The sequence below is a fragment of the Carassius carassius genome, chromosome 1 (genome assembly GCF_963082965.1).
Source record: "Carassius carassius chromosome 1, fCarCar2.1, whole genome shotgun sequence".
Lineage (NCBI taxonomy): Eukaryota > Metazoa > Chordata > Actinopteri > Cypriniformes > Cyprinidae > Carassius > Carassius carassius.
The window spans coordinates 10,687,839-10,713,010 of NC_081755.1; the positions used below are offsets into that span (position 1 = coordinate 10,687,839).

Sequence of the window (25,172 nt, forward strand, 5' to 3'; positions counted from 1 at the left end):
GACCAGGCCTGGGCTTTTAGTTGTGTTTTGGTTTTTATTTTGCGCGCATCAGTCGTCCGTGAGGGGCTGATGCGCTGCTTTGTGTTTATTTTGATCATTAAAGTTTTCTGTTGATTATCCGCCGGTTCCCGCCTCCTTCTTCCGGATGAATATGAAGGTTGATATCGTTACAGTGGTAGCGATATCAACGGAAGCCCGGGAGAAGCCCGGAGCTTCACTCGAAGCCCGGGAGAAGGAGGGACGCGCTGCTGAAGATCCCTCGCCGCTGTGGTGAATCTGCGGTGCCAACGAGCAGGCGAGGAGTGTGCCGCCATGGACGCTCGAGGCGGTGGGCTGGAGCGAGTTGCCTGGGACGGGCGAGCTCGCTACCGGCCGCCCACGATGTGGAGAGACGGCGCCGACTCCTCCGCTCCCTCACGGACGGCAGCCGTCTCTCCACATCTTCAGCAGCGCGTCCCTCCTTCTCCCGGGCTTCGGGTGAAGCTCCGGGCTTCTCCCGGGCTTCCGTTGATATCGCTACCACTGTAACGATATCAACCTTCATATTCATCCGGAAGAAGGAGGCGGGAACCGGCGGACAATCAACAACATTTTAATAAAGCAAAATAAACACCAAAACAGCGCACCAGCCCCTCACGGACGACTGGTGCGCACAAAATAAAACCAAAACCTAAAATAACGCCCAGGCCTGGTCCTCTCTCGTCCTTCACTGTCGTCGCTCCAGTTTTATATCCTTCCATCTCCTCCATGGGCCTCGAGACCGGCGGGTCGAACAGGTGTAGTTCATCTCCAATCACTCCCCCGGCCTCGCTCCCATGTCCCTCGGCCCCGCCCCACTCGTCACAATGACGTTTCAGAATGGTATGTTGTTGATATCTAATACTTTTTTAGATAAGCTGTAATTTAATTGTACTAATTATAATAGTTGATGTTTAATTTATAACAATAATAAGTGTTTGTCTATTAACAAAAGTGTATTCAAGAACCTTTTTTATTAAAAAATATATATATTTTATTAGGTGTACATGTAATAACTGTGCAAAAATGCCAATTGAAGAGGAAAACATCTGCTGCAAAGAAATACAGAAGGTAGTGTAATAAGCTAGTACCAAAATTATGCATAACGTGTTAATAGTTCTGTAGAATTCTTTTTTCATATTTAAAAGATGAACATAGGTTAATTGTACAGTATGTTCTCATTGTCTTACATTACTGTTTAGGTTGTAAAACGAATGAGGTTCCAGACCCTCCTAAATGTATGGTTGAGCATCCAGGTTTTGAACCAAACTGCTTAAATCCATATACTTTGCAAAATATCAATAATATTTACAGAGCCAACTATGGACCAGTGAGACGCAGAAATGAAGAGGAGTAAGTATTTATTAAATTTTATGAAATTATGTTGTGTAAAAGAACATAAATAAAAGACAATAGATACAAAATATATATATTTACACATTTATATTTACTATATAGTTATTCAAAGACAAAAACTAATCAAAATATACATTTTAACAAACATATTTTCACATCACATATACATGTTTCCAATATACCACTGGTTTTATACACAATATTGAGGTTTTCTATTCCTGCCATAGGCGTTTCCGTTATCTGGCCTATCGCAGCTTTGTCAGCTGGTGCTGGGGCTACCTAGGACGTAGTGTGAGGGTTGTCATCCCCTCATGTGTTGTTAACCGGATCCGTCTACAGTTTCCTGATCCAGCGGGACAGTATGTTGGGTTCCGGCCACCCCTCGACTGAATCGTGACACACGCTGGGCAATCACCTCTTCTTTGGAAGGTTTTTCATACTGTGATGACAGAGGAGGTGGAATGGGGATTGCATGCAGCTCTTCCGCATATGGCTTGGGGTCCACAAAGACTTTATGTAACAGAAGGCTCATAAGGTCATCGACATAGTCTGTAAAAAACAGAATACTGAGTCACTCTATGGTTTTACATAATTACTGATAAATAATCTACCTTTGTTTTATAATTAACATTTGTGTAATATTTATAAATATTTTTTGTAAGCTTTTATTTTATTATAGTTTTTTTTATATATTATTGTTAATAAAACAAACTTACTGTATGTTGGTTCTATTTTCACTGGCTTTGCTGTGCATTCCCCTTTTTTGGACTTTGGAAAAACGATCTTATACACAGCCTGTCCTTCAGTTGTTGTTGCCTGCTCACGGTTAGCATTTTCATTATAGTGCCTTGCTGCAAGATACAGCCTGTAATCAGTGCACAATCCATAAAATATGAAGATTAGTAGACTGTGTTGTGACAAATAAACAAACAATTCAGAATAAGAGACAAATGTTCAATCCATGATTATAATGGTTTCTTTCTTGCAAGAAAGGCTCACAGTCGCACAGTCAGTCAAGAGAATGTGAGAGTTCTGGCCAAGATGGGAGGCTTTATAGCTCTTTATATCTCTGCTACTCATAACATAGATAACATACTGTAGGGCCACAGGCAAGGCTCCTAACCTATTTAACCTTTTTCTTACTTATTAGGAAAGAACATTATTTATTATAGGGAAAGATCATTCATATTAATAAAATAATGAATAAAAAAACATTTCCATAACAATTGTTAGAAACAATGCTTATAAATTTTACTGAATATGTCAAAGATTATTACCTGCACAACATTCCTATGAAAGGGAAAATCACGTTCTTTGGGGCAAAACGCTAAATCAGACTGTGGAAAGCCTCCAGTGATGACGTCTGAAAGTTGTGGCTGAGCTTTTCTATATCCCTGAGAACTCTCTTGTTGTATAATAGCTTTTCCACTTTATGGAGCGCTATTGATCCTGTAACCAAACAGATAAAATATGAAGAAAATCTCAGAATTTTACTAGTTTACTGTCATTTTATTGTCATTTGTCTCTCTATACAGTCATACCTGGTTGGATCCATTTTTTTGGATCCCTGGAAACTTTGTCTGGGTGTTCACACTTGGGGAAGAGGTGGTTCTCATGAACATGTACATTTTGGATGTGGTTCTGCAGTGAATTCCACTTCGCCACCTTTTCTGTCCCAGACTCAGAGGAAATCGCACTCCAGTAAACATGGTTTTTGATGCTGTGCAACCATTTTTTCAGCACCTCACAGTCCTTCATTTTTGAAAGTTTGTCAAGTTTCTTAGATAAACCTGTACAAAGTAAAAGCTTGGTTGTACAATCATTATTTCAAGATAATCAAATTACCACAAAAATAAAAATGTACATGTTAGGTTGAACAATTAACTGAATAAGAATCAATTAATAATACAAAGATAAATAATTACCTTTCTCAAAGTGCCACACGTCATAGAACTGAGTGATATTGCGGTCCCTCAGGTACTTCTGAATCTGCGGATGGCGATCGGTGACGATGTAGTCAACAGCTAAACCATTAGACTGGAGCTTATCGAGACAACGCTTCAATCCCTCCTTTTCCATATGATAACTTCCACCAACCTCGATGTTCTGTTGTTGGGTACACAACATTTCAAATGTATAAACAGAGTAGAGTATAAACAATAACAGATAAAAGAAAATGTAAAATTTTTTTTTAAATGCTTAATTACTAACCTGAACTAGTTGAAGATCCAGAATTTTGTTGGTTTCCATGTGCATAATGGTGTAGCTGCCAAATTTTGCTGAGTGTCCTATTGTAAACATCATAATCATATATAGAACATTACTGAGAACATCAGTATCATACTATTTTAGGAAAACTCAAAGACTATAAAATAAACGGCGTGATTTTTTTGAATATACTGTAAACGTACCTGGCGTGTCAGCACGCATATCTCCAGCCACAGCAACATTTCCTCCCTCTTGCAGCTGTCTAATAAGATTCAGTTGATCTTGGTTCCACTTGTGTATTATTGTAGGCTCAATGAAATTCCTGGCATGAATCCTAAAAGTTACGAAATGCATCATCTGGAGCTTCATGGCCTTGAAAATCTATTAACATAGAAATCATACAGTACATACATACTGAAACAACACAGTAGTTTTTTGTGAATTTTATTGTAATTGTAATACCTTCTCTAGTTGTTTAAAAGATCCACCGGTAAAATACGTTGCAGCAGACAATAGCAGGTTTCCAAGTGGGGTACTCCCTACAATGGGCTGGCTCTGCCACTGTCTGTAGTAGTTACACTTTTCACAAAGCTGGGTGAATGCAACAAAAGTCCCCCTTCGTCTGATCTGGACAACACACTTTGTCTTACAAATTGGACAGGACACAAACAGCTCTCGAAGACAGCTTTCAAAAACAATGTATTTGTTATCGCTGTGGTCGGGCTGTGGATCTATCCTAAGGCAATATAAAAAGAATAAATATTAGGAAGTTGCTTTCATGTTTTATATATTTTTTTAAACACAAATGTATTGGTAAAAAAGTGTGTAAATATGTATTTATATCTTACGCCAATTCTGATTCTTCACTAACAACAGAATCTGGGTTATATGTGGAATCGGTGGGTTCGACATTTAATTCTGATTCTTCTTCCTCATCTAACACCAGACGAGGTCTCTTACTGGGCCTGAAGACTGAGCCCCTTACTGGTGTTGAAGACAGCTGCACATCAGGAAACATCTCAGTTGTTTGGGTGCCCACATCATGACCATAATATGTTGCCTGAATGCCTACAAGTACAAAAAAAAGTAAAAAATACAATTACTCATAACCATCTGTCATGCTATTACAATTTTTTTACAGTGAGAAACATAAGCCACTTTCTAATACACATAAGTTTCAGTAGCCGGTATAACAATTATAATAAAAAATACAATATGTACTAGAACTGCATATGATAAAGTAACACAAACACATTTAATGTCTGTATTTCATACCTTTGCTCCATCAGTGGAAACTGCTCAATGTACCCATTGAAAGTTGTGTGCCCACTGATCGCATCTTTGGCTTTATCTCTGTGGCTACAGTTTCGGTCTCTATAGGGTCTGACAGACATCCAACTTCATGAAGTGTAGATGTAGTGGGGAGCTCTTGGGAACTCGAACCCTGCTGAGATGTTGTCTGTAAGAAATAATGACAATATGTAATCAATGATCAAATTACAGCTTAAAACATACATTTGACATGTAAAATAGTAGGAAAAAATTAATTACTGGATAATAATCATTGGACCACAAAAAATAAGCTTCATAAGCAAGAATTTAATATAATTGTTCTAACAAATTATATTAGTCCTCAAAGGGATTTTTTTGATTAAAGAGTGAAGATCTATAGTAATCGGTACTGAATGGAGTCGTTACTTTTGTATTTTTAGAACGCTTATAGCCAAATATCTGTCGCTATAACTATTAACCCAAAACGAACACTAAACATTGGATTTACTATAGTAGCCAAATCAAACATAGAACAATGTTTAGCATGCCTGCAGATAAACAAACATGTAGGTAAACAATACATAGATGCTCTAATCAAATAATAATATACACTAATTCCAAGTTCGCTGTTGAGATTAAGAAAAAAAGTTTGTAACGTTAACGTTAGGGGTTTGTCGAATGCATGAATGAGCATTTAACAAACTGGTTTGCTGAGCAAAACAGCGTTGTTATTTGTTCACTTCCTTGATACAATGTACAATAAGCAATACAAACTATTACAGTAAAACACATCGACGAAAAATAAGTCATACTTACAGGTTGTGGCCCGTAAACAGCTTCTGTTTTTAAAGTTGGAACTGCTCCATCTTTCAGGACAAGCCGTTGGGCGAATCCTGCATTGAACTCGCAAAGATTATGGAAGCTTTCCTCCGTAAAATGAGCAGCACAGAGAGCGAGATTTGGCTAATAATTTTGAGGGACCGAGTTAAAAATAAATTTTAACCATTGATCCCTAACTTCCCCGTCCCTAGGAAGGCTGAACAAAGTGGACCTGCAATCCGGATGAAAATAACAGCGTTTCATCGGCATTACGGCAATGACACTCCAGCATACAACAACTCTTCTCAATCTCCACAGCAATATAAAATGGCCTCGCTCCCCACCCCGCCCCCCCTAATTTATTATTCTCGGAGGAGGGGTTTTGGGCTTAGTGACGTCAGCAACCCTGGAGGAATGTCGTGTAGTCCCTACCGGCCGTTTGCTGTAGTCCTTAGAAATGGATTTCTTTAAAAGCAAATATCTCCCTTTGCTTAAAACTTTGAACGTTGTAACTTTGCAGATGTTGTTTATGCTCAAACAGGAACATTACACACTAGCTAAAGTTAGAAAAGTGAAATCGTGTTTTATCACCCCTTTAACAGATTACCTTGAGTAATTTCTCTTTCAAAGAGTAGTCTCCAATGTCTTCGAAGACTGCAGGTTGTGTGTTCTTCCCACACAGCTGCGTGAAAAGTAGTTTGGAAAAGAAATGTGGGCCAACACCTCCATGGACAATGCAGACTGATATCATCATGCCAATCAATGAATATAACCCAGTGTCTAGTGCTGAAACAGAAAATACAGATGTTTATTTTTATTTTTTTAAATAATTAATTGAACAAACAGTTAAAAGTTTTAAATGCTTACCATGTGTATCAAGGGTCAAATGCTTTTTTTGTTCAGGTCCTTCAAAGATTTTTGACTGCTGTATGGCTTTCATTAGTAACCGGAAATATTCTCTAGAAGGTCCTCCTTCATCTACAGCCCCCTCCGAGACACCCTCATTGTCAACAAAAACAATGTCTAATTTTGCAGCAGGGTCAAATCGGCTGCATTTGAATGCTTGAACACTCCCATGAAAAATTCTGTCTCTGGACACATTAATTTGATTGGTGGTAGGACAGCTAGTAAAATCAACTCTGCTGACTAGCTTTATCGAAATACTTTTCAGTTGAGTTCTGTAAAGGGAAAAAAAAATATTTATTAAAAAATAGTTATTTGTAACTGCAAGAAATACAAAACAAACGTTTTAAAAAACATACTCAGTGCAATCATTTTCCAGTGTTGTAGTTGGAACAGATATAGGAGACCAGCTGGGAGGTGTAGGAGAAGGAGACCAATGAGAACCAGAAATGCCAGGAGATCCAGGAGGTGAAGGTGCAGGAGACCACTGATCATGTTGGTAAGTAAAGTAAGGTGAGACAGCAGATGTGCCTGGAGGTAAGGTACCATAAGAAAGTGTGGGTAAAGGAGCTGATGTGCGTGGAGGTGAGGGAGTATCCGGGAGTGTGGATGGAGCAGATGTGTGTGGAAGTGAGGGAGTATCCGGGAGTGTGGATGGAGCAGATGTGCGTGGAAGTGAGGGAGTATCCGGGAGTGTGGATGGAGCAGATGTGCGTGGAGGTGAGGGAGTATCCGGGAGTGTGGATGGAGCAGATGTGCATGGAGGTGAGGGAGTATCCGGGAGTGTGGATGGAGCAGATGTGCGTGGAAGTGAGGAAGCAGACATGCATGGAGGTAAAGGAGCATCAGAATTTGTGGATAAAGCAGCAGATGTGCGTGGAGGTGAGGGAGTATCCGGGAGTGTGGATGGAGCAGATGTGCGTGGAGGTGAGGGAGTATCCGGGAGTGTGGATGGAGCAGATGTGCGTGGAAGTGAGGAAGCAGACATGCATGGAGGTAAAGGAGCATCAGAATTTGTGGATAAAGCAGCAGATGTGCGTGGAGGTGAGGGAGTATCCGGGAGTGTGGATGGAGCAGATGTGCGTGGAGGTGAGGGAGTATCCGGGAGTGTGGATGGAGCAGATGTGCATGGAGGTGAGGGAGTATCCGGGAGTGTGGATGGAGCAGATGTGCGTGGAGGTGAGGGAGTATCCGGGAGTGTGGATGGAGCAGATGTGCGTGGAAGTGAGGGAGTATCCAGGAGTGTGGATGGAGCAGATGTGCGTGGAGGTGAGGGAGTATCCGGGAGTGTGGATGGAGCAGATGTGCGTTGAGGTGAGGGAGTATCCGGGAGTGTGGATGGAGCAGATGTGCGTGGAAGTGAGGGAGTATCCGGGAGTGTGGATGGAGCAGATGTGCGTGGAGGTGAGGGAGTATCCGGGAGTGTGGATGGAGCAGATGTGCGTGGAGGTGAGGGAGTATCCGGGAGTGTGGATGGAGCTGATGTGCGTGGAAGTGAGGAAGCAGACATGCATGGAGGTAAAGGAGCATCAGAATTTGTGGATAAAGCAGCAGATGTGTGTGGAGGCGAGGAAGCATTAGGGTTTGTGAATGAAGTAGCAGATGTCTGTGGAGGTGAAGTAGAGGAGGTCATCTGCATGTGAGGTGGTACCTAGTGATGCGTGATGGAAAGTAAAAGCTGGGTTAATTTACCATGATTTAAAGGTTGCTTTAAAATGCAACTAAAATGGCAATATAAATTGAAAAGCACTTGCCGTTTTTCCATTATATTTACAAACTTACAAACTATTTCTGTTAATTTCCTCTTCTTTACTATTTTTTAAATATTTAGTTTATTAGTTATATATTAATTTCATTTGATCTATGTATTCTATTCACGGACGTAGTGTCTGTGACGTCACCCATATGTTTTTAAAGATAGTTTCTGAAACCCTGCTGTCACCTTCTTGACCGCACATCATCGCCCATCACTCACGTATATCCAAAAATGGGTAAAGAAACATGACTTGGTTAAAGCTGAAGTGGCTGGTTGCTGAAAGCACGCTTCCACCTAGCTCGAATCAAGTGACAGCAGTGGCAATTCGCCCATCACTCAAGTGGCCACGCCTTTAATTATGCAGAACTTTAAAGCTTAATATGATTTAAACAGATGAGTTACAAAAAAATTCACCCCCTCACAGTATTAAATTAGCTATACAGAGCAATAACAATTTTTGTACCAGGCTGTATGCATATTTTTTTCTGCTCTAAAGATGGACATTTTAACATGGAGGTCTATGGGGATTGAATCCCTTTTGGAGCCAGCCTCTAGCGACCAGTTTAAGTCACTTCCGTATTGGCTTCATCAGAGAGATCGGAAGGTTGCCCCTAGAATATAACATGTTCATGTTTCATGTGTAAAAAATCTTTCACACAATTGACTTATGTCTATACCACTGTTTTCACAGTTCTAAATACGGGCTGATGCATTCCTTGTTCTATGAAGTCTCAGAAATACGCAACAAGTTCTGATTGTGTAGCTTGTTTAATGTGTTGTGATTGGACAGCAGTTTAGCTTAGCCAGAGCCGTTTGAGCTTAACTCTCTAATGTATTCCTGTGGGCGGAGTGTAGGTAATATTGAAGCTAAAATTGAAGTAAAGGGCTGTAGTCCAAACCGGCCGTTCACTGTAGGCTTTGAAAGGGGAATTATGTTAAAGAAAATATATCGCTTGGAATTGAACTTTGAGCTTTATCATTTTGCAGGTATTATTTATGCTCTAACAGCAACATAACACACCAACTAAAGTTTGAAAAATGGGAGCAGGAAAAACTGGACCTTTAATATTGTTTAAATCTGTTGGCACTGTATAGGTTACACAAGTAGATATGGGTTTCCAATGTTAAGGTTTTCAAATATGGAATCCTGAATCATGTGCAAGACTTAGACACCATTCATACAGGTTGCATGATATAAATTTTCTTATTCATTAATGCATATTTCATATTGCCGTCACATTTTGCCTAATCAGTGACACAGACACTACAAATATGATAAACAAATGTTTTACCTCTTCTTCAGGTGAAGCAGTCCACAGAATGTAAAGAGTTGAGAAACCCATTATGTTATGGTCTTCAATTGATCCTGACAGGGTATTGCTGTCTATCTGAACACCTGACGTTGCTTCTCTTAAGGAAAAGATTTCAGTGGATGAGTTGTCTTGCCCAACAAAATCAAACAACCTCTGGAAGAAAATACATTCAAACAGTATACATTTAAAGTTACCATAAAATCAAAATGGACAATATTTTTATTCCCTCCCCTCCTGTTACCTGTCACTTACATGAAACGTAAGTGGGTTCACATCCTTTATTTAGTTTGCAATGCCCACTATCATCAAAATACATCATGCAATACCACTGCAATCAAAACTACACTCTGTGGACAAAATCAAATCCCGCCCTGCAATATTTCCTCATTAAATAAGTTGTTTCACGCTGATTTACTCAATGAAGAAGAGAAGTTGGTTATAATTTTAGTTAGGAACTGTAAATAGCATGTAATGTAGCAACAGAAAAATCACCTGAATTGATTCTGACAGAAAAAATCTTCTGGTTTTTAACTGTCCATTTGGAAATTTAAAACTAAGAGGAACACCATCAGAAGGCTCTGGGAAGGAGATCCTTTGTCGTCTTTCTTGAATTACCTTTTGCAAATGATAATTATTCGATTTTTTTGACATTTCAATAAATACAATAACTCTTTACCCACCAGCGTTTTTTTTTTTTAAAGTTGTCAGTCCATGCCAGAATTTTTTATGATTTTCACAAGTTTAATCCCTTCCAGATTTTTTTTCTTTAAATATATAAACAATATCAAATGAAAAGAACAGACCCGCTTTAAAAAAAACCCTGTTTTATCCTATCTTTAATTGTTCTTTTTTTATCACCTCTTAAATATGGGTGGGTTTCTTCAAATATACCAAATTTTGAACAAAAAGCTTAGATAATTGCATTTTTGTAAAGGACTATTGTTAGAGATCGGATTTAGAGTGATTATCAAAACACAGTTTTACTGCTTTTGCTTCAGTGTGTTCAGTTGGATGAGAGTGGACAATAGCAGGAATACCGCTTGCCATAAAAACTAGTCATTGCGTTTTCTTCTAATTGACAAAATAATTTGACAATGATGGGAAAAGAGTTAAACAGGATCAATCAAATAAAAAGATTAATGGAAGCCATTTACCTGAAGCCGTCTTTCTTCTTGGGTCTCTAAAATCTGACGTCTCATCTCCTATCATAGCAAATTTAGTTGACTGATTTCTCTTAAAAAATGAACAGCAAATTTATTTAAATACATACATATAATATACATAACATAACATACGCTTTCTCTGTCTGCCAGTACAGACGCATTAAATTCATCATCTTGCTGCTGGCGCAAAGCCCTACGTTCCTCAATGGTCTGCAAATAAATAATTCAGTTTAAAAGGAGTAGGCTATTTTTAAATAACTAATGTTATGCAAACCTACACTACTAGTAAACTTTAAAATAATATTCTTTACCTCTGTGATGTTTTTGTGTTGTCTTGGGTCCTCTGGTTCTGGTGATCCTGATTCCTAAAAAAATATTGCCACTGAATACACTGTAAACAGTATATAAGAAAATATTTTGACAGTGAAATTATAATAGCACCTTTACATAGCTTGACATACCTGATACACCTCAGCCAATGGTATGACATACAATCTGCTCTTTCCAATGGCCATCTTGAGCTCCATAACAGAGGCAACTTTAACTTTTTGTAGTTTCTTGCCTCTGTCAGCTCTGGCCAATTCAAAGCCTACCAAGTTCAGGCTTACTTGTGGGTAGCACTGACAAATATAATGGTTAAATTCAGCTAGACTCCAATTGAGCTGAATTATGGAAAACTTTTGTTGCTCCATTTCATGCACTGGCCTCCCTATTAAAAAGATTCTGAGTTTAGGCATGTTCCAAGCTAAAAGAAATCTGACAGATATAAATAAAACTGGTGTGGACAACATTGAGGTAAAAAATCACAATCATTACATTACATTTTAGAGTAACAGAAAGGCTACAGCTTAAGTGTTAACAACAAGAGTTAACAAAGAAGTAAACTGATTGTTGCTGATATTGTTACATAACCAAACAAGTCATTAGGGCTTCTCAATTAATTGAGAAACTAATTGGGATTGCAATTACAGGTGAAACAATTACATAATCGTCAAACACCTCAATTACAGCTGTCATTTTGTACAAATTTTTGTGCGTTTCAGGAGTATGTTTGGGCACCAAATACAGTGATAAATCAGAGATTTTAAAATTATAAAAGGTTGACGTGTCCTTTAGCCATTCATTTTGGATTTTTAACTAACTACTGAACTCCCGTAACTATTTGTTATTTACATTATATTATTTAGTTTTGAATGTTTCTAAATTTATCATACAAACTGTTTCTTAGAAAGATACAAAACATTTGAAAATGTTAATGTAAAATCTATTTTTCGGCAACAATTATCACAATTACAATATTAATGTGAATAATCTGCAATTATGATGAATCGAGCAGCCATACAAGTCATGAAATAAAAAAATCATAAAAGAGTTTACCTAATCCATTTTGTGACAGCCGAACACGCTCATTAGCTGAAGGTAATTTGGAGACACCAGGTCCTGGAAGTAAAAATATACTGACATGCCATGTTGGTCTCTCTCGTCTTCCTGACTGACCTATTGCAACATGAAAAGTAAACTACATAATTTCAGAACGTCATTAATACATTCAGTTAAAGCACCCAATCTCTGGATGAATTGATGATTAATTAATTCATTTGAGTGAATTTATTTAACAGAAAGGAGGAAAGAGAATGAGAAAGAACAGCTTGATGTCATAAAACATTTGTATTCTGTCTAAATTGTTTATATAATGTAGCCTAAGTATTAAGTTAAACTTATGCACTGATGTTATGCACTGTAGATGATGAGATTTGCAAAGCCTTTGCAATTTGACGTTGAGGAACATTGTTTTTAAAGTTTTCCACAATTTTTTTACGCAGTCTTTCACAGATTGGAGAGCCTCTGCCCATCTTTACTTCTGAGAGACTCTGCTTCTCTAAGACAAAGCTTTTATAGCTAATCATGTTACAGACCTGATATCAATTAACTTAATTAATCACTAGATGTTCTCCCAGCTGAATCTTTTCAAAACTGCTTGCTTTTTTAGCCATTTGTTGCCCCCGTGCCAACTTTTTTGAGACCTGTAGCAGGCATTAAATTTTAAATGAGCTAATGAAGTGGATAAAAGTGTAAAATTTCTCAGTTTAAACATTTGCTACGTTATCTATGTTCTATTGTGAATAAAATATTGGCTCATGTGATTTGAAATTCCTTTTCATTTTATTTTTCATTTTATTAAAATGTAAAAAACGTCCCAACTTTTCCGGAATTCGGGTTGTAAATCATTTAATGGGCTTGTTTTCAGATACAAATGTTCTTTGAAGCCTTTTGGTAACATGGAAACACGTAAGTCTGTTATATCCAGGGGTTTAATTGTGATTTGTTATGTTTGGGTGCTCTGTGGAGAGGGGGGTTCGATGGGGTAACATGTTTAATACTAATGACAGCAAAGCCACTGGTGTGTTTCACTAATGTGTGTCACTATTTTAAAAAGAACATCTGGGGGTGATGTCCCTGACAGGGATTAGCTTAAACCAGGACTAGGCCTGAGCGAGACCTTCAGCCTATGTGCTGGGGCTTAGCTCGCAAGGCCCCGGGCAAATTCAAACTCTCTGTCTATATAACGTTAGCAGTTCAGAAATTTGCAACATTGGACACGCTTTCTTGCCTTGGTGCAGGCGCTTGATATTTGCAGATACGCTTGCACGGTTATGAAAGAGAGAGACGGAGACAGAGCGAGAGGCTTTATCAGGCATTAACGTCAGGGGCGTAGCCATCTTTTCAGAAGTGAGGGGGACAAAAATCACACACACACACACACACACACACACACACACACACACACACACACATATATATATATATATATATATATAACATTACATATAACATTTATCTATATAACCTACTAGTCAACAGTTTTTTAACAGTAAGATTTTTAATGTTTTGAAAGAAGTCTCTTCTGCCTGCCTTTATTTCATCCAAAGTACAGCAAAAGCAGTAATATTGTGAAATATTTGTACTTTTTAAAATAACTGTTTTCTATTTGAATATATTTTAAATGTAATGTATTCCTGTGATCAAATGATAGAAATTAATACTTGTATTTAGCAAGGATTCTTTAAATTGATCAAAAGTGATGATAAAGACATCATTTTACAATTTCAGATAAATGCTGCTCTTTTGAACTTTCTAGTCATCAAAGAAACCTGAAAAGATTATACTCAGCTGTTTTCAACATTATCATAATACGAGTTGTTTTTTTCTCTTTTTTTAGCAGCAAATCAGAATATTAGAATTATTTCTGAATTTTTCTCTAATTTCTAGCTTTTAATTGGCTTAGAAATCTATAAGTGCTGGACAATAACAAATAATAATGATTTGTTTATATACTACAAACACTTTTTATCACATAATAAGGCAGAATAGTTTCTATACTGTAATAAATGCTATGTCAATTAGCACTGCATTGTTCATATACTTTATCATATTTATCACCTGCTGGAGATTTTTTTGGACTTGAAAAAACAAACAAACCCGAAAACAGCTGTTTTTATACAGCGATAGTTGGACGCTGTTGTCCATATTAGGAGTTTCCTGATGTCTTTCTGCGCGACAGCGCCCTCCGGCTTCGAGTATGAATCATAGGTATGAATGAAACACACACACACACACACACACACACACATTGCAGGAGTGTTTAGTGCTCCGTGACGTTCATCTCGCCTTCTTGATCGGAAAAAACATCAGGTCATGCGCAGACTATCCTGTCTCTTTGAGTTTAAATCTAGATTTATTCACACCAGCTCTTGAAAACCTCTGTACGAACACACTTGCCCGAAAAAGTGCGGGGGACGAATTCCCATGATGATAGAAGTGTGTGTGTGGGGGGGGGGGGGGGCAAGTCCCCCGCGTAATCTACGCCACGACATTTCTCAAAGCAGTACGTTATACAGATCAGCCGAAATTAAACACATAACCGGCCGTTTTTGATTTATGGCCGGGTCAATTGGTGCATCTCTAGTAATCATGACGAGACTCATTTAACGTTAGTGATTTTGCATACCTTCACTTCGGGATCTACGAAATAACTGCCTTGTTGATGACAAAATGTTGGGTTCCCCTGACCGCTGCAACTCTTGGCGCACACGGGAAACTGCACTTAAAACTCGATCAAAGGCAGATATTGCAGACTGCTGCCCTGCCTCTCCACCGTGTACTTCGTCCATGTCGACTGCGGGCGGCAAAGTTTCCTGCCTGTTTATATACCCCAGTTGAATATGCATAAGGCACGATTAGCATAATGATATGTCGCCAAATACAGAGCTCTGTAATGCAATTTGTACTAGTAAGATTGCAATTACAGAGCCCTCTAATTCTAATTGTTACTAGTAAGAACTGAATTATGGAGCTCTGTAACTTAATTCTTACTAGTAACAATTCAATTAGAGAGCTCTGTAATTCAATTATAGAGCTCTGCAATTACACATATCTTTAATGTGTATTTTTACTAGTAATAAATCAGTTGAAGAGCTCTGTAATTCAATTGTTACTAGTAACAATTGAATTACAGAGCTCTATAATTGTAATTGTTACTAGTAAGAATTCAATTAGAGAGCTCTATAATCATAATTATTACTAGTAAAAATTGAATTATAGAGCTCTGTAACTGTAATTGTTACTAGTACAAATTTAACTGTAGAGCTCTATAATTGTAATTGTTACTAGTAAAAACTTAATTAGAGAGCTCTACAATCATAAATGTTACTAGTAAAAATTGAATTATAGAGCTCTATAATTGTAATTGTTACTAGTACAAATTAAATTATAGAGCTCTTTAATTTAATTGTTACTAGTAAAAATACAATTACGACGAGTAACGCTGGAACGTTTTTATGCTGAAACGGCCTTCCATAGCTCTGTGCGTCCATTGAGATGCACTGAAAAGTTAAGATCGCTTGATGGAGAGAGAACTCTGAAGCTCAGATGCTGAAATTAATGCAAGCGTCATGCGCTTCAGTCTATGTAGTAAACAAACCCGCACGTCTCTGCCATTCATTAATTCACACAGAGACGCGCAGAACACGGATTGATATTTCAAACAACTTTTGCGGCTTAACATTTACAGATACTGGTCCATATGGAGATTTGATTTGATTAATTTATGCTAACTTTGCCAAATTCTGTGACTGTCCATATTAAAATGTAAGTTTCATTTTCATGACTGGATTTTGAGATTCCGTCCGTCCTTTTCTGCTTCGCGGAAATCATAGTGCTGAACTGGGTTTGAACGGGACCTCGGTACTACCGGTACTTAAAGAAACCTGGTACCGTCACATTTAAATTTTTTTAGTACCGACTTGATACTGAAGTACCGGGTCTTTTGACAACACTAGTACTTACTATAATAATAACAATACATTATTCATTAGAGAAGGAAGACTATGTGTAAGAGATGGTAGGTGATAGAAGCAAGAAGATGAGGAAGATCAAAACCTTGGAGGCAGTTTTCTTAGAGGCTATGTCTACCACAAGCATGCAGCCCCTCAGCTCCGCCCCTCCATCCCTATAGGCAAAAGAATGCAAGCTGCGTAGGGCCCCAGAGACACCAGGGGGACCCCTTGCTCTCAAAGATGTAATTTTTAAATTATTTTATTTGGCCTGTGATTATGAAAAAAATTAAAGTTTCCACCCTTTCTATGTAAAAATCAGTGCAACCAAGTAGCATGTATGTTACACAGTGTGCAAGCACAGAGACACTGTTTCTCAAGCACTGTTCATGAGCACGATTTGAGACGTAGTGAACACGGACAAAGGCATTTCATTCATTCATAACCCCCACATCCCCTCACAAAGTTTTTGACATTCAAAAAATATTTTAAAACATTCAAAAATATTTTATTTTCAGATGAAAGCAGAGTTATAAAGAAAATAAAAGTGTCAAAACCTGTTCCACCTAAATGTAAGTTGTTACATGGTTCATGCAGACAGTGATATAACATTTTATTACTTTTTGTTTTATTTGTTATTCATAATTTTTAAGGCTCTAAAATGCAAATAAACCTACTAAATATCTTTTCATATTTCTGTTGTATTTTTAGATCAGCCACTTCCCAAAACTTATCCTGAATACAAGGGTATATACGGCATATAAATGTATGTAGTGTGTGTGTGTGTGTGTGTAAGGTACAATACCATATAGACTTTTTTTCTGGATTTATTTTGTAGGAGGAAGTTTCTTATTTTAATAAATGTTTAATGTCTATTTATAATTGCAGCTCTATTTAAAATAAATAAATATATTTACAGCAGAGGCATCATTGCCACAGTTCTCAGTGCAGAATGTGTCACCCAACAAGGTGTGTAGCAATATTTAATTGTGATATATTCATAAACTTGTATGTAATATGTAAATTTGCAAACATAAATATTTCGTTTTTATGTTTCAACAGTGTCACATCTGTTAAGAAAGCCAGAGTCCTCATCTGATGAAGCCACAAAGAGTAACTCTATATAATATTTAATTTCTCCTTAGACTACCGCACAAAAGTCTTACTGAAGTTGCAAGAACTCTGTGAGAACAAGCAAGATATCCTTGCTGTGCAATGGAAAATTCTGGCTGCTGTGGCTGTTCCAGGGGTTGAAGCAGAGGAGGGGGTCCTAGAAAATGGACCCTGTCAAACCACTAAACAAATTAAACAGCTTGACAACACATTAGACGCTTCAGAAGAAAGGACAAAGATGGTAACAAATAAATAAATAAATATTGATAAGCTGTATAGTATATACAGCAGGGGTTCTCAAACCTGTCCTGGAGGATCCCTGGCCCTGCACAATTAGCATGTCTCCCTTATCAGAGACCAAATTTATGCCTTGCAGTCTCTACTAACGAGCTGGACCGGGTTTCCCAATAACGATTGATCTTAGCACTTAACATTGTTTTCTACGACTCATTTTATTGTTTCATGTGCATTTCCCAAAAATGCACTTAACACAAATGCACTTAGCCTTGCTTTAAGTGCTACTTAGGAGTATCTATCTGTTTGCCAAGTGCTGAAATGTCACCTTATAGAATAGCTCATGATAGTAGTGTCACGCTCATTTATTGAAATGTTAACCTAATGCTGCTACAGACAACTCAGATATCATAATTAAACAATAATATGTTAATACAATATTATTATATGATATTATACATAATAATATACTTTATATAAATATATATCATAGTACTAAGGTTAGAGTTAGGGTTAATTTTTTTGTTCAGTCATTTAATTTAGATGTGTATTTCAATTTTTCTGCCCTTTTTAATTAGTTTATATATATTAAAAGCATCAACAACAAAAAACGAATAATAAAGTGTACAATAAGGTACAATCAAATCAGATTACATTGCACTTGAGCAGGTGACTGCATAAGTCTGTCTGCTTACGATGCATTTAGGGCTTTACAATTACTCCAGAGCACTCGTAGATGTACAATGATTTTCAAGTGCTACTTAAGTTACAATGCTTTTGAGAAACAGACCGTAATATTAAGATCAGTCGTACGATCGTTTTTATGAACTTCTAACCTTATTACGAAGCTTTTGGGAAACGCAGCCCTGATAAGTTGAATCAAGTGTTAGAGAAGGAGACATACAAAATGTGCAGGACTAGGGGTAGGGGTACTCCAGGACAGGTTTGAGAATCAGTGCTCTATTGCAGGGGTGTCCAATCCTGCTTCTGGAGGGCCACTTTATTTTAGCTCCTACCCTAATTAAGCACTTTTGGAGGGGTACATAATGGACGCAATCTGATGAATATGTAATTTTGTAGACTGCCGGCTAAAACCTTAGACTGTAAAAATGTCGTCATTGGACGAGTAAGTATAGGATTAAAATGAATTGTAGTAGCTCAACACCACAGGAACAGTTAAAAAAAAAGTCTAAACTCACAACCCAAGAGGTTCACGGGGAGGAAGGATGGTGAACTGGCATGTTAGTAAAGGCAGACGCATAAAAAAAAAGTTTGAAACAGGACACACCTTCTCTTTTTTAATTGAGTCTCTTTCTCCATTTTTCGAATTGGAAAGCGTGCATCTAAAAGTTCCTTCCCAGTGTGTCTGGTATGCACGTGCGTGCGCTGTCATGACAACAACGAAAAAGTTGACAACAACCTAGTCAGCAGTTCAACTGAGGGGTGGATGTGGCAACAGTAGCGTGCTGAACTGTCAAGTAATGTTCGTTTGGCTGCCTGGGGCTCGAGGATATAGAGTGCCGAAGTTATGATGTCACTTTGTAGGCCAAAACGCGGAAGTGAGTTAGCATTTTAGCACTATGGGTTCCCTTGCCTTAAAGTCTATGGTTTTTTTGTATGGGTTTTTGCTAAATCGCCTGAAATAAGGTCTGTGGTAAACAAAGCCTCTAAATATTTTCACGTTTTGATCTATGACATAAAACACACCAGTTATAACCTGCTTGTGATTTTTTTAAACTTTATTGTGTCTTAAAAACGGTGGTTGCTAACAAGTTGCTAAAAGGGACTACATCCTTTGGCGGGTACTTTAGACCTCATGAAATCTCTCACTAGCCTGCGTTTCAGCCTCACGTTCAGTTTACCTTTCAGTTAATATACATATATTTAGTCTTTTCAAGTTGTAGTTTTTACAAATATCATTGTACACAGAAATGAAGAAGATTAATGTAAATGCTGAAAAACTCCATTCTAATATAATACAAATATTTTATTGTGTGATTTTTTTTTTCCCCAACCCACTTTGTAATTTTAATCTTGTAATTTTATTCTGTAAAGCTGTAACTTCCATAAAACTAACAGTGCTTATTTCGAATTTATCCTAAGATGAGCTGACCGGAAGCCCAGTGTCCATTTTCGCATCTGCAGCTGTCATTTTCCCGCAGGGGGAAAAATGTCCCTGTTTTGTTTTGTTTTTATCTACAAACGATGTTCCCACTGGACAAATTTTGGAAGATCATTCATACTCCCTGAAATGTTCAACCACCCATTGTAGCAACAATGCCATCTTTCCCTGTAGAGACCTGTTGTGTGAATTATCAGTTTTTGCAATTAGTATATAGTTTGTTTTCAGTTTACTTATTTTATGAAAATAAAGATGTTTACTACAGCTCTTGCTGTAAGGTTTCTGTGGCTCAGTGAATAGATCATTTTGTTAACTGTCCAAAAGGTTGCGAGTTCAATTCCCAGAGAATATGCTGATATGTATAGCCTGAATGCACTGTAAGTCGCCTGTCTGACAAATACCAAAAATTAAATGTTAAACTATTGTATACTTCTTGTATACTATTGTAACTACACTCCACCCTTCTGAAAGAAAAATATATTTACCAATATATTTCTTAAAATATATTCTGATATATTGTAATATATTATTTTCCCTTTTTATTTTCTAATATATTATATATTTGAATACATTTAATAATATATTGATGATACATATATTATTGTCACAGCCACGCCATCATCTTCACTCGCTCCACCCTCTCGTTCACTCTCCCCTGAGTTCTAATCACCCTCACCTGGCCATCTCATCATCTCATACCCTTTATAAACCACTCTCACTCACCAGTCATCGTCTGGCCTCGTCAATACCACTGACAACAGACTCACCCGCGCTACTCACCTCAAGAGAAAACCACTTACCTTCAGAAGCCTTCATTCCCGTTCGTCAGCCGTCAGCCTACCGTCCTCCTTCTGAGATCCTTCCCGCACTCTTCCTCCAGCTCCTAAACCAGAGACTTGGGTTACCTCTCAGTTAAGTCACAGTGAACATTATCATCTACTTCATTACTTACCTTTGCATCCCGGTTCTGCTGCACTTGTAAAAATAAATCTCATTTCAACTCACCACCTGTCTGCCTCTTGTGATTACCTGACAGAAGGCCAGACCGATCACAATGCAAGCTGCATCAGAACCCGAGGATCCGCCGCAGCGGGACACATTCGCTGAACTGGTTCAAGCCGTCAGTCAAGCCATACTAAAAAATCCTCCTGTCATCGCTACTGACCGCCAAGATCCTAACTCACCTTCACTTCCGCAAACACCCTCTGCTTCGGTAGCTGCCTCTGCTAGTCCCATGGCCCGACCAGCGACATACTCAGGCGAGGCGGAGAACTGCAGCGGCTTCCTACTCCAGGTTTCTCTATATTTTGAGATGCAACCGCATCAGTTTCATAATGACTCTGCTCGTATTGCTTTCATTATATCTTCTTTTATCTGGCCGTGCTCTTCAACGGGCCGAATCTATATGGAACGCTAACTCACCCATAACCCAGTCTCTTTTCAGCTTCCTTCAACATTTCAAAGTGGTTTTCGGTGTGTCCGCTGAAGAACTCTCCATTCATGACCAGCTCTTCAATCTTCAACAACGATCATCTTCGGTATGTGACTATGCTCTCCGATTCCGCACCCTGGCGGCCTCTAGTGGCTGGAATGAGACCGCTTTAATGACAGTGTTTCGACACGGCTTAAATTCGAAAATCCGGCAATTAGTGGTTGTTTATGATGACGCTATGGGTCTCGAGAATCTCATCCAAAAAACTATCCAAGTCTCTCAACGTCTCTCACAGCCTGTGGTCATACACCATCAGCCGCTGCCAGTTCTCCGCTCCCAGCACCCTCTCTCGCTCCTCCAGCACCAGAGCCCATGCAAGTCGACTCCTATCATCTCTCCACCGTTGAACGGCAAAGAAGGATTCAGAATCACCTGTGCTTATATTGCGCTTCTGATCAACATCTCCTCAGTGGCTGTCCTGTGCGTCCTCCGCGCACTGCGGTAAGCACCATTCAAGTCCCTCCTAAAATTGAAACTCTTAATCGTACTATGGTCTTACTCCTAACCCCTCGTCTTTGTGTCTCAGCGCAAGCCCTACTCGACTCCGGTGCCGAAGGGAACTTCATCTCCTCTCAACTACTCGAAAAATTGAACCTTCGAAAACTCAAAACTCACCAAGATCTCCGAGTACAAACCATCCAACGCAAACCCCTGGGTCGAGGAAGGATTCGTCACTTTTCCCCAACTATCACTCTTCAGATTGGATGTCTTCATACTGAAAGGATCTCGTTTATGGTGCTGGAGGAGTCAACTGCCGAGCTCATCCTGGGACGCCCCTGGATGGTTCAACATCAACCCACCATCAACTGGAGGTCCGGAGAGATCTTATGCTGGGGTGAATATTGCTTTTCCAACTGCTTGTCTTCAATTAAGAAACCTTCACCTCCCTCTTCATCTAAGATTGAGCGCTCGTTCCGAGTTAGTTCAACCACCGTCGAGAGTCCCGAAACTCAACAGTCTGTAGTGATTCCCTCTGAGTATGGGGCGTTCCAGGATGTATTCAGCAAGCAACTTGCAACCAAACTTCCACCTCATCGGCCATGGGACTGTGCTATCGACCTACTACCTGGAGCCACCTTACCTAGAGGACGCGTTTACCCTCTGTCCATCCCGGAGCAGAAGGCCATGGAGGAGTATGTGGAGGAGGCCCTCAGTCAACAGTTCATTCGGACCTCAACCTCCCCTGCCGCTTCAAGCCTTTTCTTCGTGGGTAAAAAGGACGGAGGCTTGCGGCCTTGCATCGACTACAGACATCTCAATTCTCAAACCATCAAGTACAGCTACCCCCTTCCTCTGGTTCCAGCAGCCTTGGAACAGCTGCGTGGAGCTCAAATCTTCACCAAGTTAGACCTTCGTTCAGCCTACAACCTCATTCGCATTAGGCGGGGTGACGAATGGAAGACCGCGTTCGTCACCCCCTCCGGCCATTATGAGTACCTCGTCATGCCCTTCGGACTATCCAACGCCCCAGCAGTCTTCAAGAACTACCTCAACAGGTTCTTCATAGTATATATTGACGACATTCTAATCTACTCTTCTTCACTCTCTGAACACCGCAAACATGTCATCCAAGTCCTAGAAAAACTGAGAGAACACCAACTGTATCTGAAGCTGGAGAAGTGTGAGTTCCATATTCCATCCGTACAGTTCTTGGGCTACATCATTGACCAACACGGAGTACAAATGGACCAGAGGAAGGTGGAAACCATTCACAACTGGCCTCAGCCCACTTCGGTAAAGGAACTTTTTAGGATTTGCCAATTTCTACCGGAGATTCATCAACGGTTTCAGTCTCATCACTAATCCATTAACTTCCTCTCTGAAAGGCCGGCCGAAGTCTCTGTCCTTGTCATCTGAGGCCATCCAAGCATTCCACAACCTCAAAGATGCGTTCGCCACAGCCCCTGTACTGGTACATCCCAACCCCGATCTTCCATTTATCATTGCAGTCGACGCTTCATCCACTGGAGTTGGTGCTGTATTATCTCAGCGGCAGGGTGAGCCTCCTAAACTCCATCTATGTGCCTTCTTTTCCAAAAAACTGTCCCCGGCGGAGCTGAACTATGATGTCGGTAACCAGGAACTTCTGGCTATCAAATTAGCACTGGAAGAATGGAGACACTGGCTGGAGGGAGCTAATCATCAATTCGAAGTCATAACCGACCATAGAAATCTGGAATATCTGAGAGAAGCTAGCAGGTTGAACCCTCGTCAGGCCCGTTGGGCACTCTTCTTCACCCGATTCGATTTCCGGGTCACCTATCGTCCCGGTAGCAAGAATTCCAAGGCTGACGCATTATCTCGTATTCATCAAGCATCCTCTGATGAAAACCCTCCTGAACCTATCCTCCCTCCAGCCATCTTCCTCAACCCCATCTTATGGGACATTGATGACCAAATCGCCAAAGCTAACAATCTTCAACACGCTCCGCCGGGAGGTCCAGAAGTTCCATCTTCGTACCACCTCAACTCCGTACCAGCCTTCTGGACTCAGCACACACGCAGTACATTGATATCAGCCAATTCAGCACCACCGCCATGGACAGCACCTTGCAACAACGCACGTAAGAAGGTATACCTCAAGTAACCGCCTAAGTAAAGGCATAAAAGTTGGCATTTTGAGATCCCTAAAAAAACTGAATTGTGAGAAACAAGTCGCAAATACCTTTTTATTTATCCGAAAACAGGCTTCCAATAACTTGTACACATGGAATAAAAATCTTGCATGGGAAATTCAAAGCATAAATAAATGGTTTACGTTCCACAAACTTGAACAGCCCTAAATATTTGTTTGCACGCGTTAAAAGGTTAACTTGACAGTCCCATATATTATGATTTGACAAGCTGATCGTAAAAGTATGCTGAAGTGACTCTTTATGGTTAGGCATAAATGTATATGTATTAATTTATGAAGTAAAGTATTTATTTAACTGCTCATGTAATTTAATCTGATTTTCATGCTCCTTAAGCTACATTTATTTCTTTGTTACTTTTACAGATGACTGAGGCAGAAGAAGAGAAAGACGAGTACTGCGCTCCATTTTTCGGGCTGCTCTCTTTAGGGTGCGAGTATGCTCATTATACCATGGTGTCAAACAGTTTTCCTTAACCTTCCTTAAGCGTAAAGGAGCAACTTTATTTAAAGTGCTAGAAAAGAGAGAGTCCATAGTTTCTGTTACATCATCAAGTTGTTCTGAGGTTTTGGATATGCTAAGGAATTTGGATACATCAGGAAGATAACTTAAAAAGCAGTCTTTTGTGGTAGAAGTGATGGTTCTACCATACTTGTAACAAGAAGTAGAATTTACAATTTTGGCTATATGAAGTTTGCACAGAACTAAATAATGATCTGAGATATCATCACTTGGCTTAATAATTTCAACACCATCAACATCAATTCCATGTGACAGTATTAAATCTAGAGTATGATTTCGACAATGATTATGTCCTGAAACGTGTTGTCTAACACCAATAGAGTTCAGAATGTCTATAAATGCTGATCCCAATGCATCTTTTTCATTATCAACATGGATATTAAAATCACCAACTATTAAGACTTTATCTGCAGCCAGAACTAACTCGGATGTAAAATCACCAAACTCTTTAATAAAGTCTGTATGGTGCCCTGGTGGCCTGTATACAGTAGCCAGTACAAACATAACAGGGTATTCATCATTAACATTTGTTTCTCTGTATAATGTTATATGAAGCACCATTACTTCAAACGAGTTATACTTGAAGCCTGCCCTCTGAGAAATCCTGAAAACATTGTTATAAATTGAAGCAACACCTCCACCTTTGCCTTTTAAACGCGGCTCATGTTCATAACAGTAATCTTGGGGGGTGGACTCATTTAAAATAATGTAATCATCAGGTTTTAGCCAGGTTTCTGTCAAACAGAGGACATCTATATTATGATCAGTGATCATATTATTTACAAAAAGTGTTTTCGTAGAAAGGAATCTGATATTCAATAAGCCAAGCTTTATCATTTGTTTATCCATATTGCTTCTGTTTTTTATTTGTTGAACCTCAATTAAATTGTTAATCTTAACTTGGTTTGGACGTTT

The 25,172-nt window shown here is 39.0% G+C and overlaps 2 protein-coding genes and 3 long non-coding RNA genes across 6 annotated transcripts in view; 1 reads left to right on the top strand and 4 right to left on the bottom strand.

Moving 5' to 3' along the window:
• LOC132151859 (uncharacterized) overlaps nt 1-25,172 on the top strand; it is a 387,012-nt gene that overhangs the window by 186,430 nt on the left and 175,410 nt on the right. The gene's annotated exons all lie outside the window — the stretch shown is intronic.
• Nucleotides 1,574-2,221, bottom strand: LOC132106957 (uncharacterized). Its single transcript, XR_009424217.1, has 2 exons — nt 2,091-2,221; nt 1,574-1,923 (listed from the first exon to the last, which is right to left on the bottom strand). It is a non-coding gene; the product is annotated as an uncharacterized LOC132106957 (long non-coding RNA).
• Nucleotides 2,770-3,436, bottom strand: LOC132107020 (uncharacterized). The gene is made up of 3 exons (XR_009424220.1): nt 3,300-3,436; nt 2,916-3,164; nt 2,770-2,823 (listed from the first exon to the last, which is right to left on the bottom strand). It is a non-coding gene; the product is annotated as an uncharacterized LOC132107020 (long non-coding RNA).
• LOC132139937 (uncharacterized) lies at nt 3,574-6,424 on the bottom strand. Its single transcript, XM_059549015.1, has 6 exons — nt 6,281-6,424; nt 4,891-5,041; nt 4,431-4,650; nt 4,045-4,318; nt 3,786-3,963; nt 3,574-3,662 (listed from the first exon to the last, which is right to left on the bottom strand). Exons 1-6 carry the CDS (start codon nt 6,422-6,424, stop codon nt 3,574-3,576), a joined length of 1,056 nt encoding a protein of 351 aa, XP_059404998.1.
• On the bottom strand, nt 10,833-11,176 carry LOC132107074 (uncharacterized). Its single transcript, XR_009424227.1, has 3 exons — nt 11,120-11,176; nt 10,941-11,018; nt 10,833-10,847 (listed from the first exon to the last, which is right to left on the bottom strand). It is a non-coding gene; the product is annotated as an uncharacterized LOC132107074 (long non-coding RNA).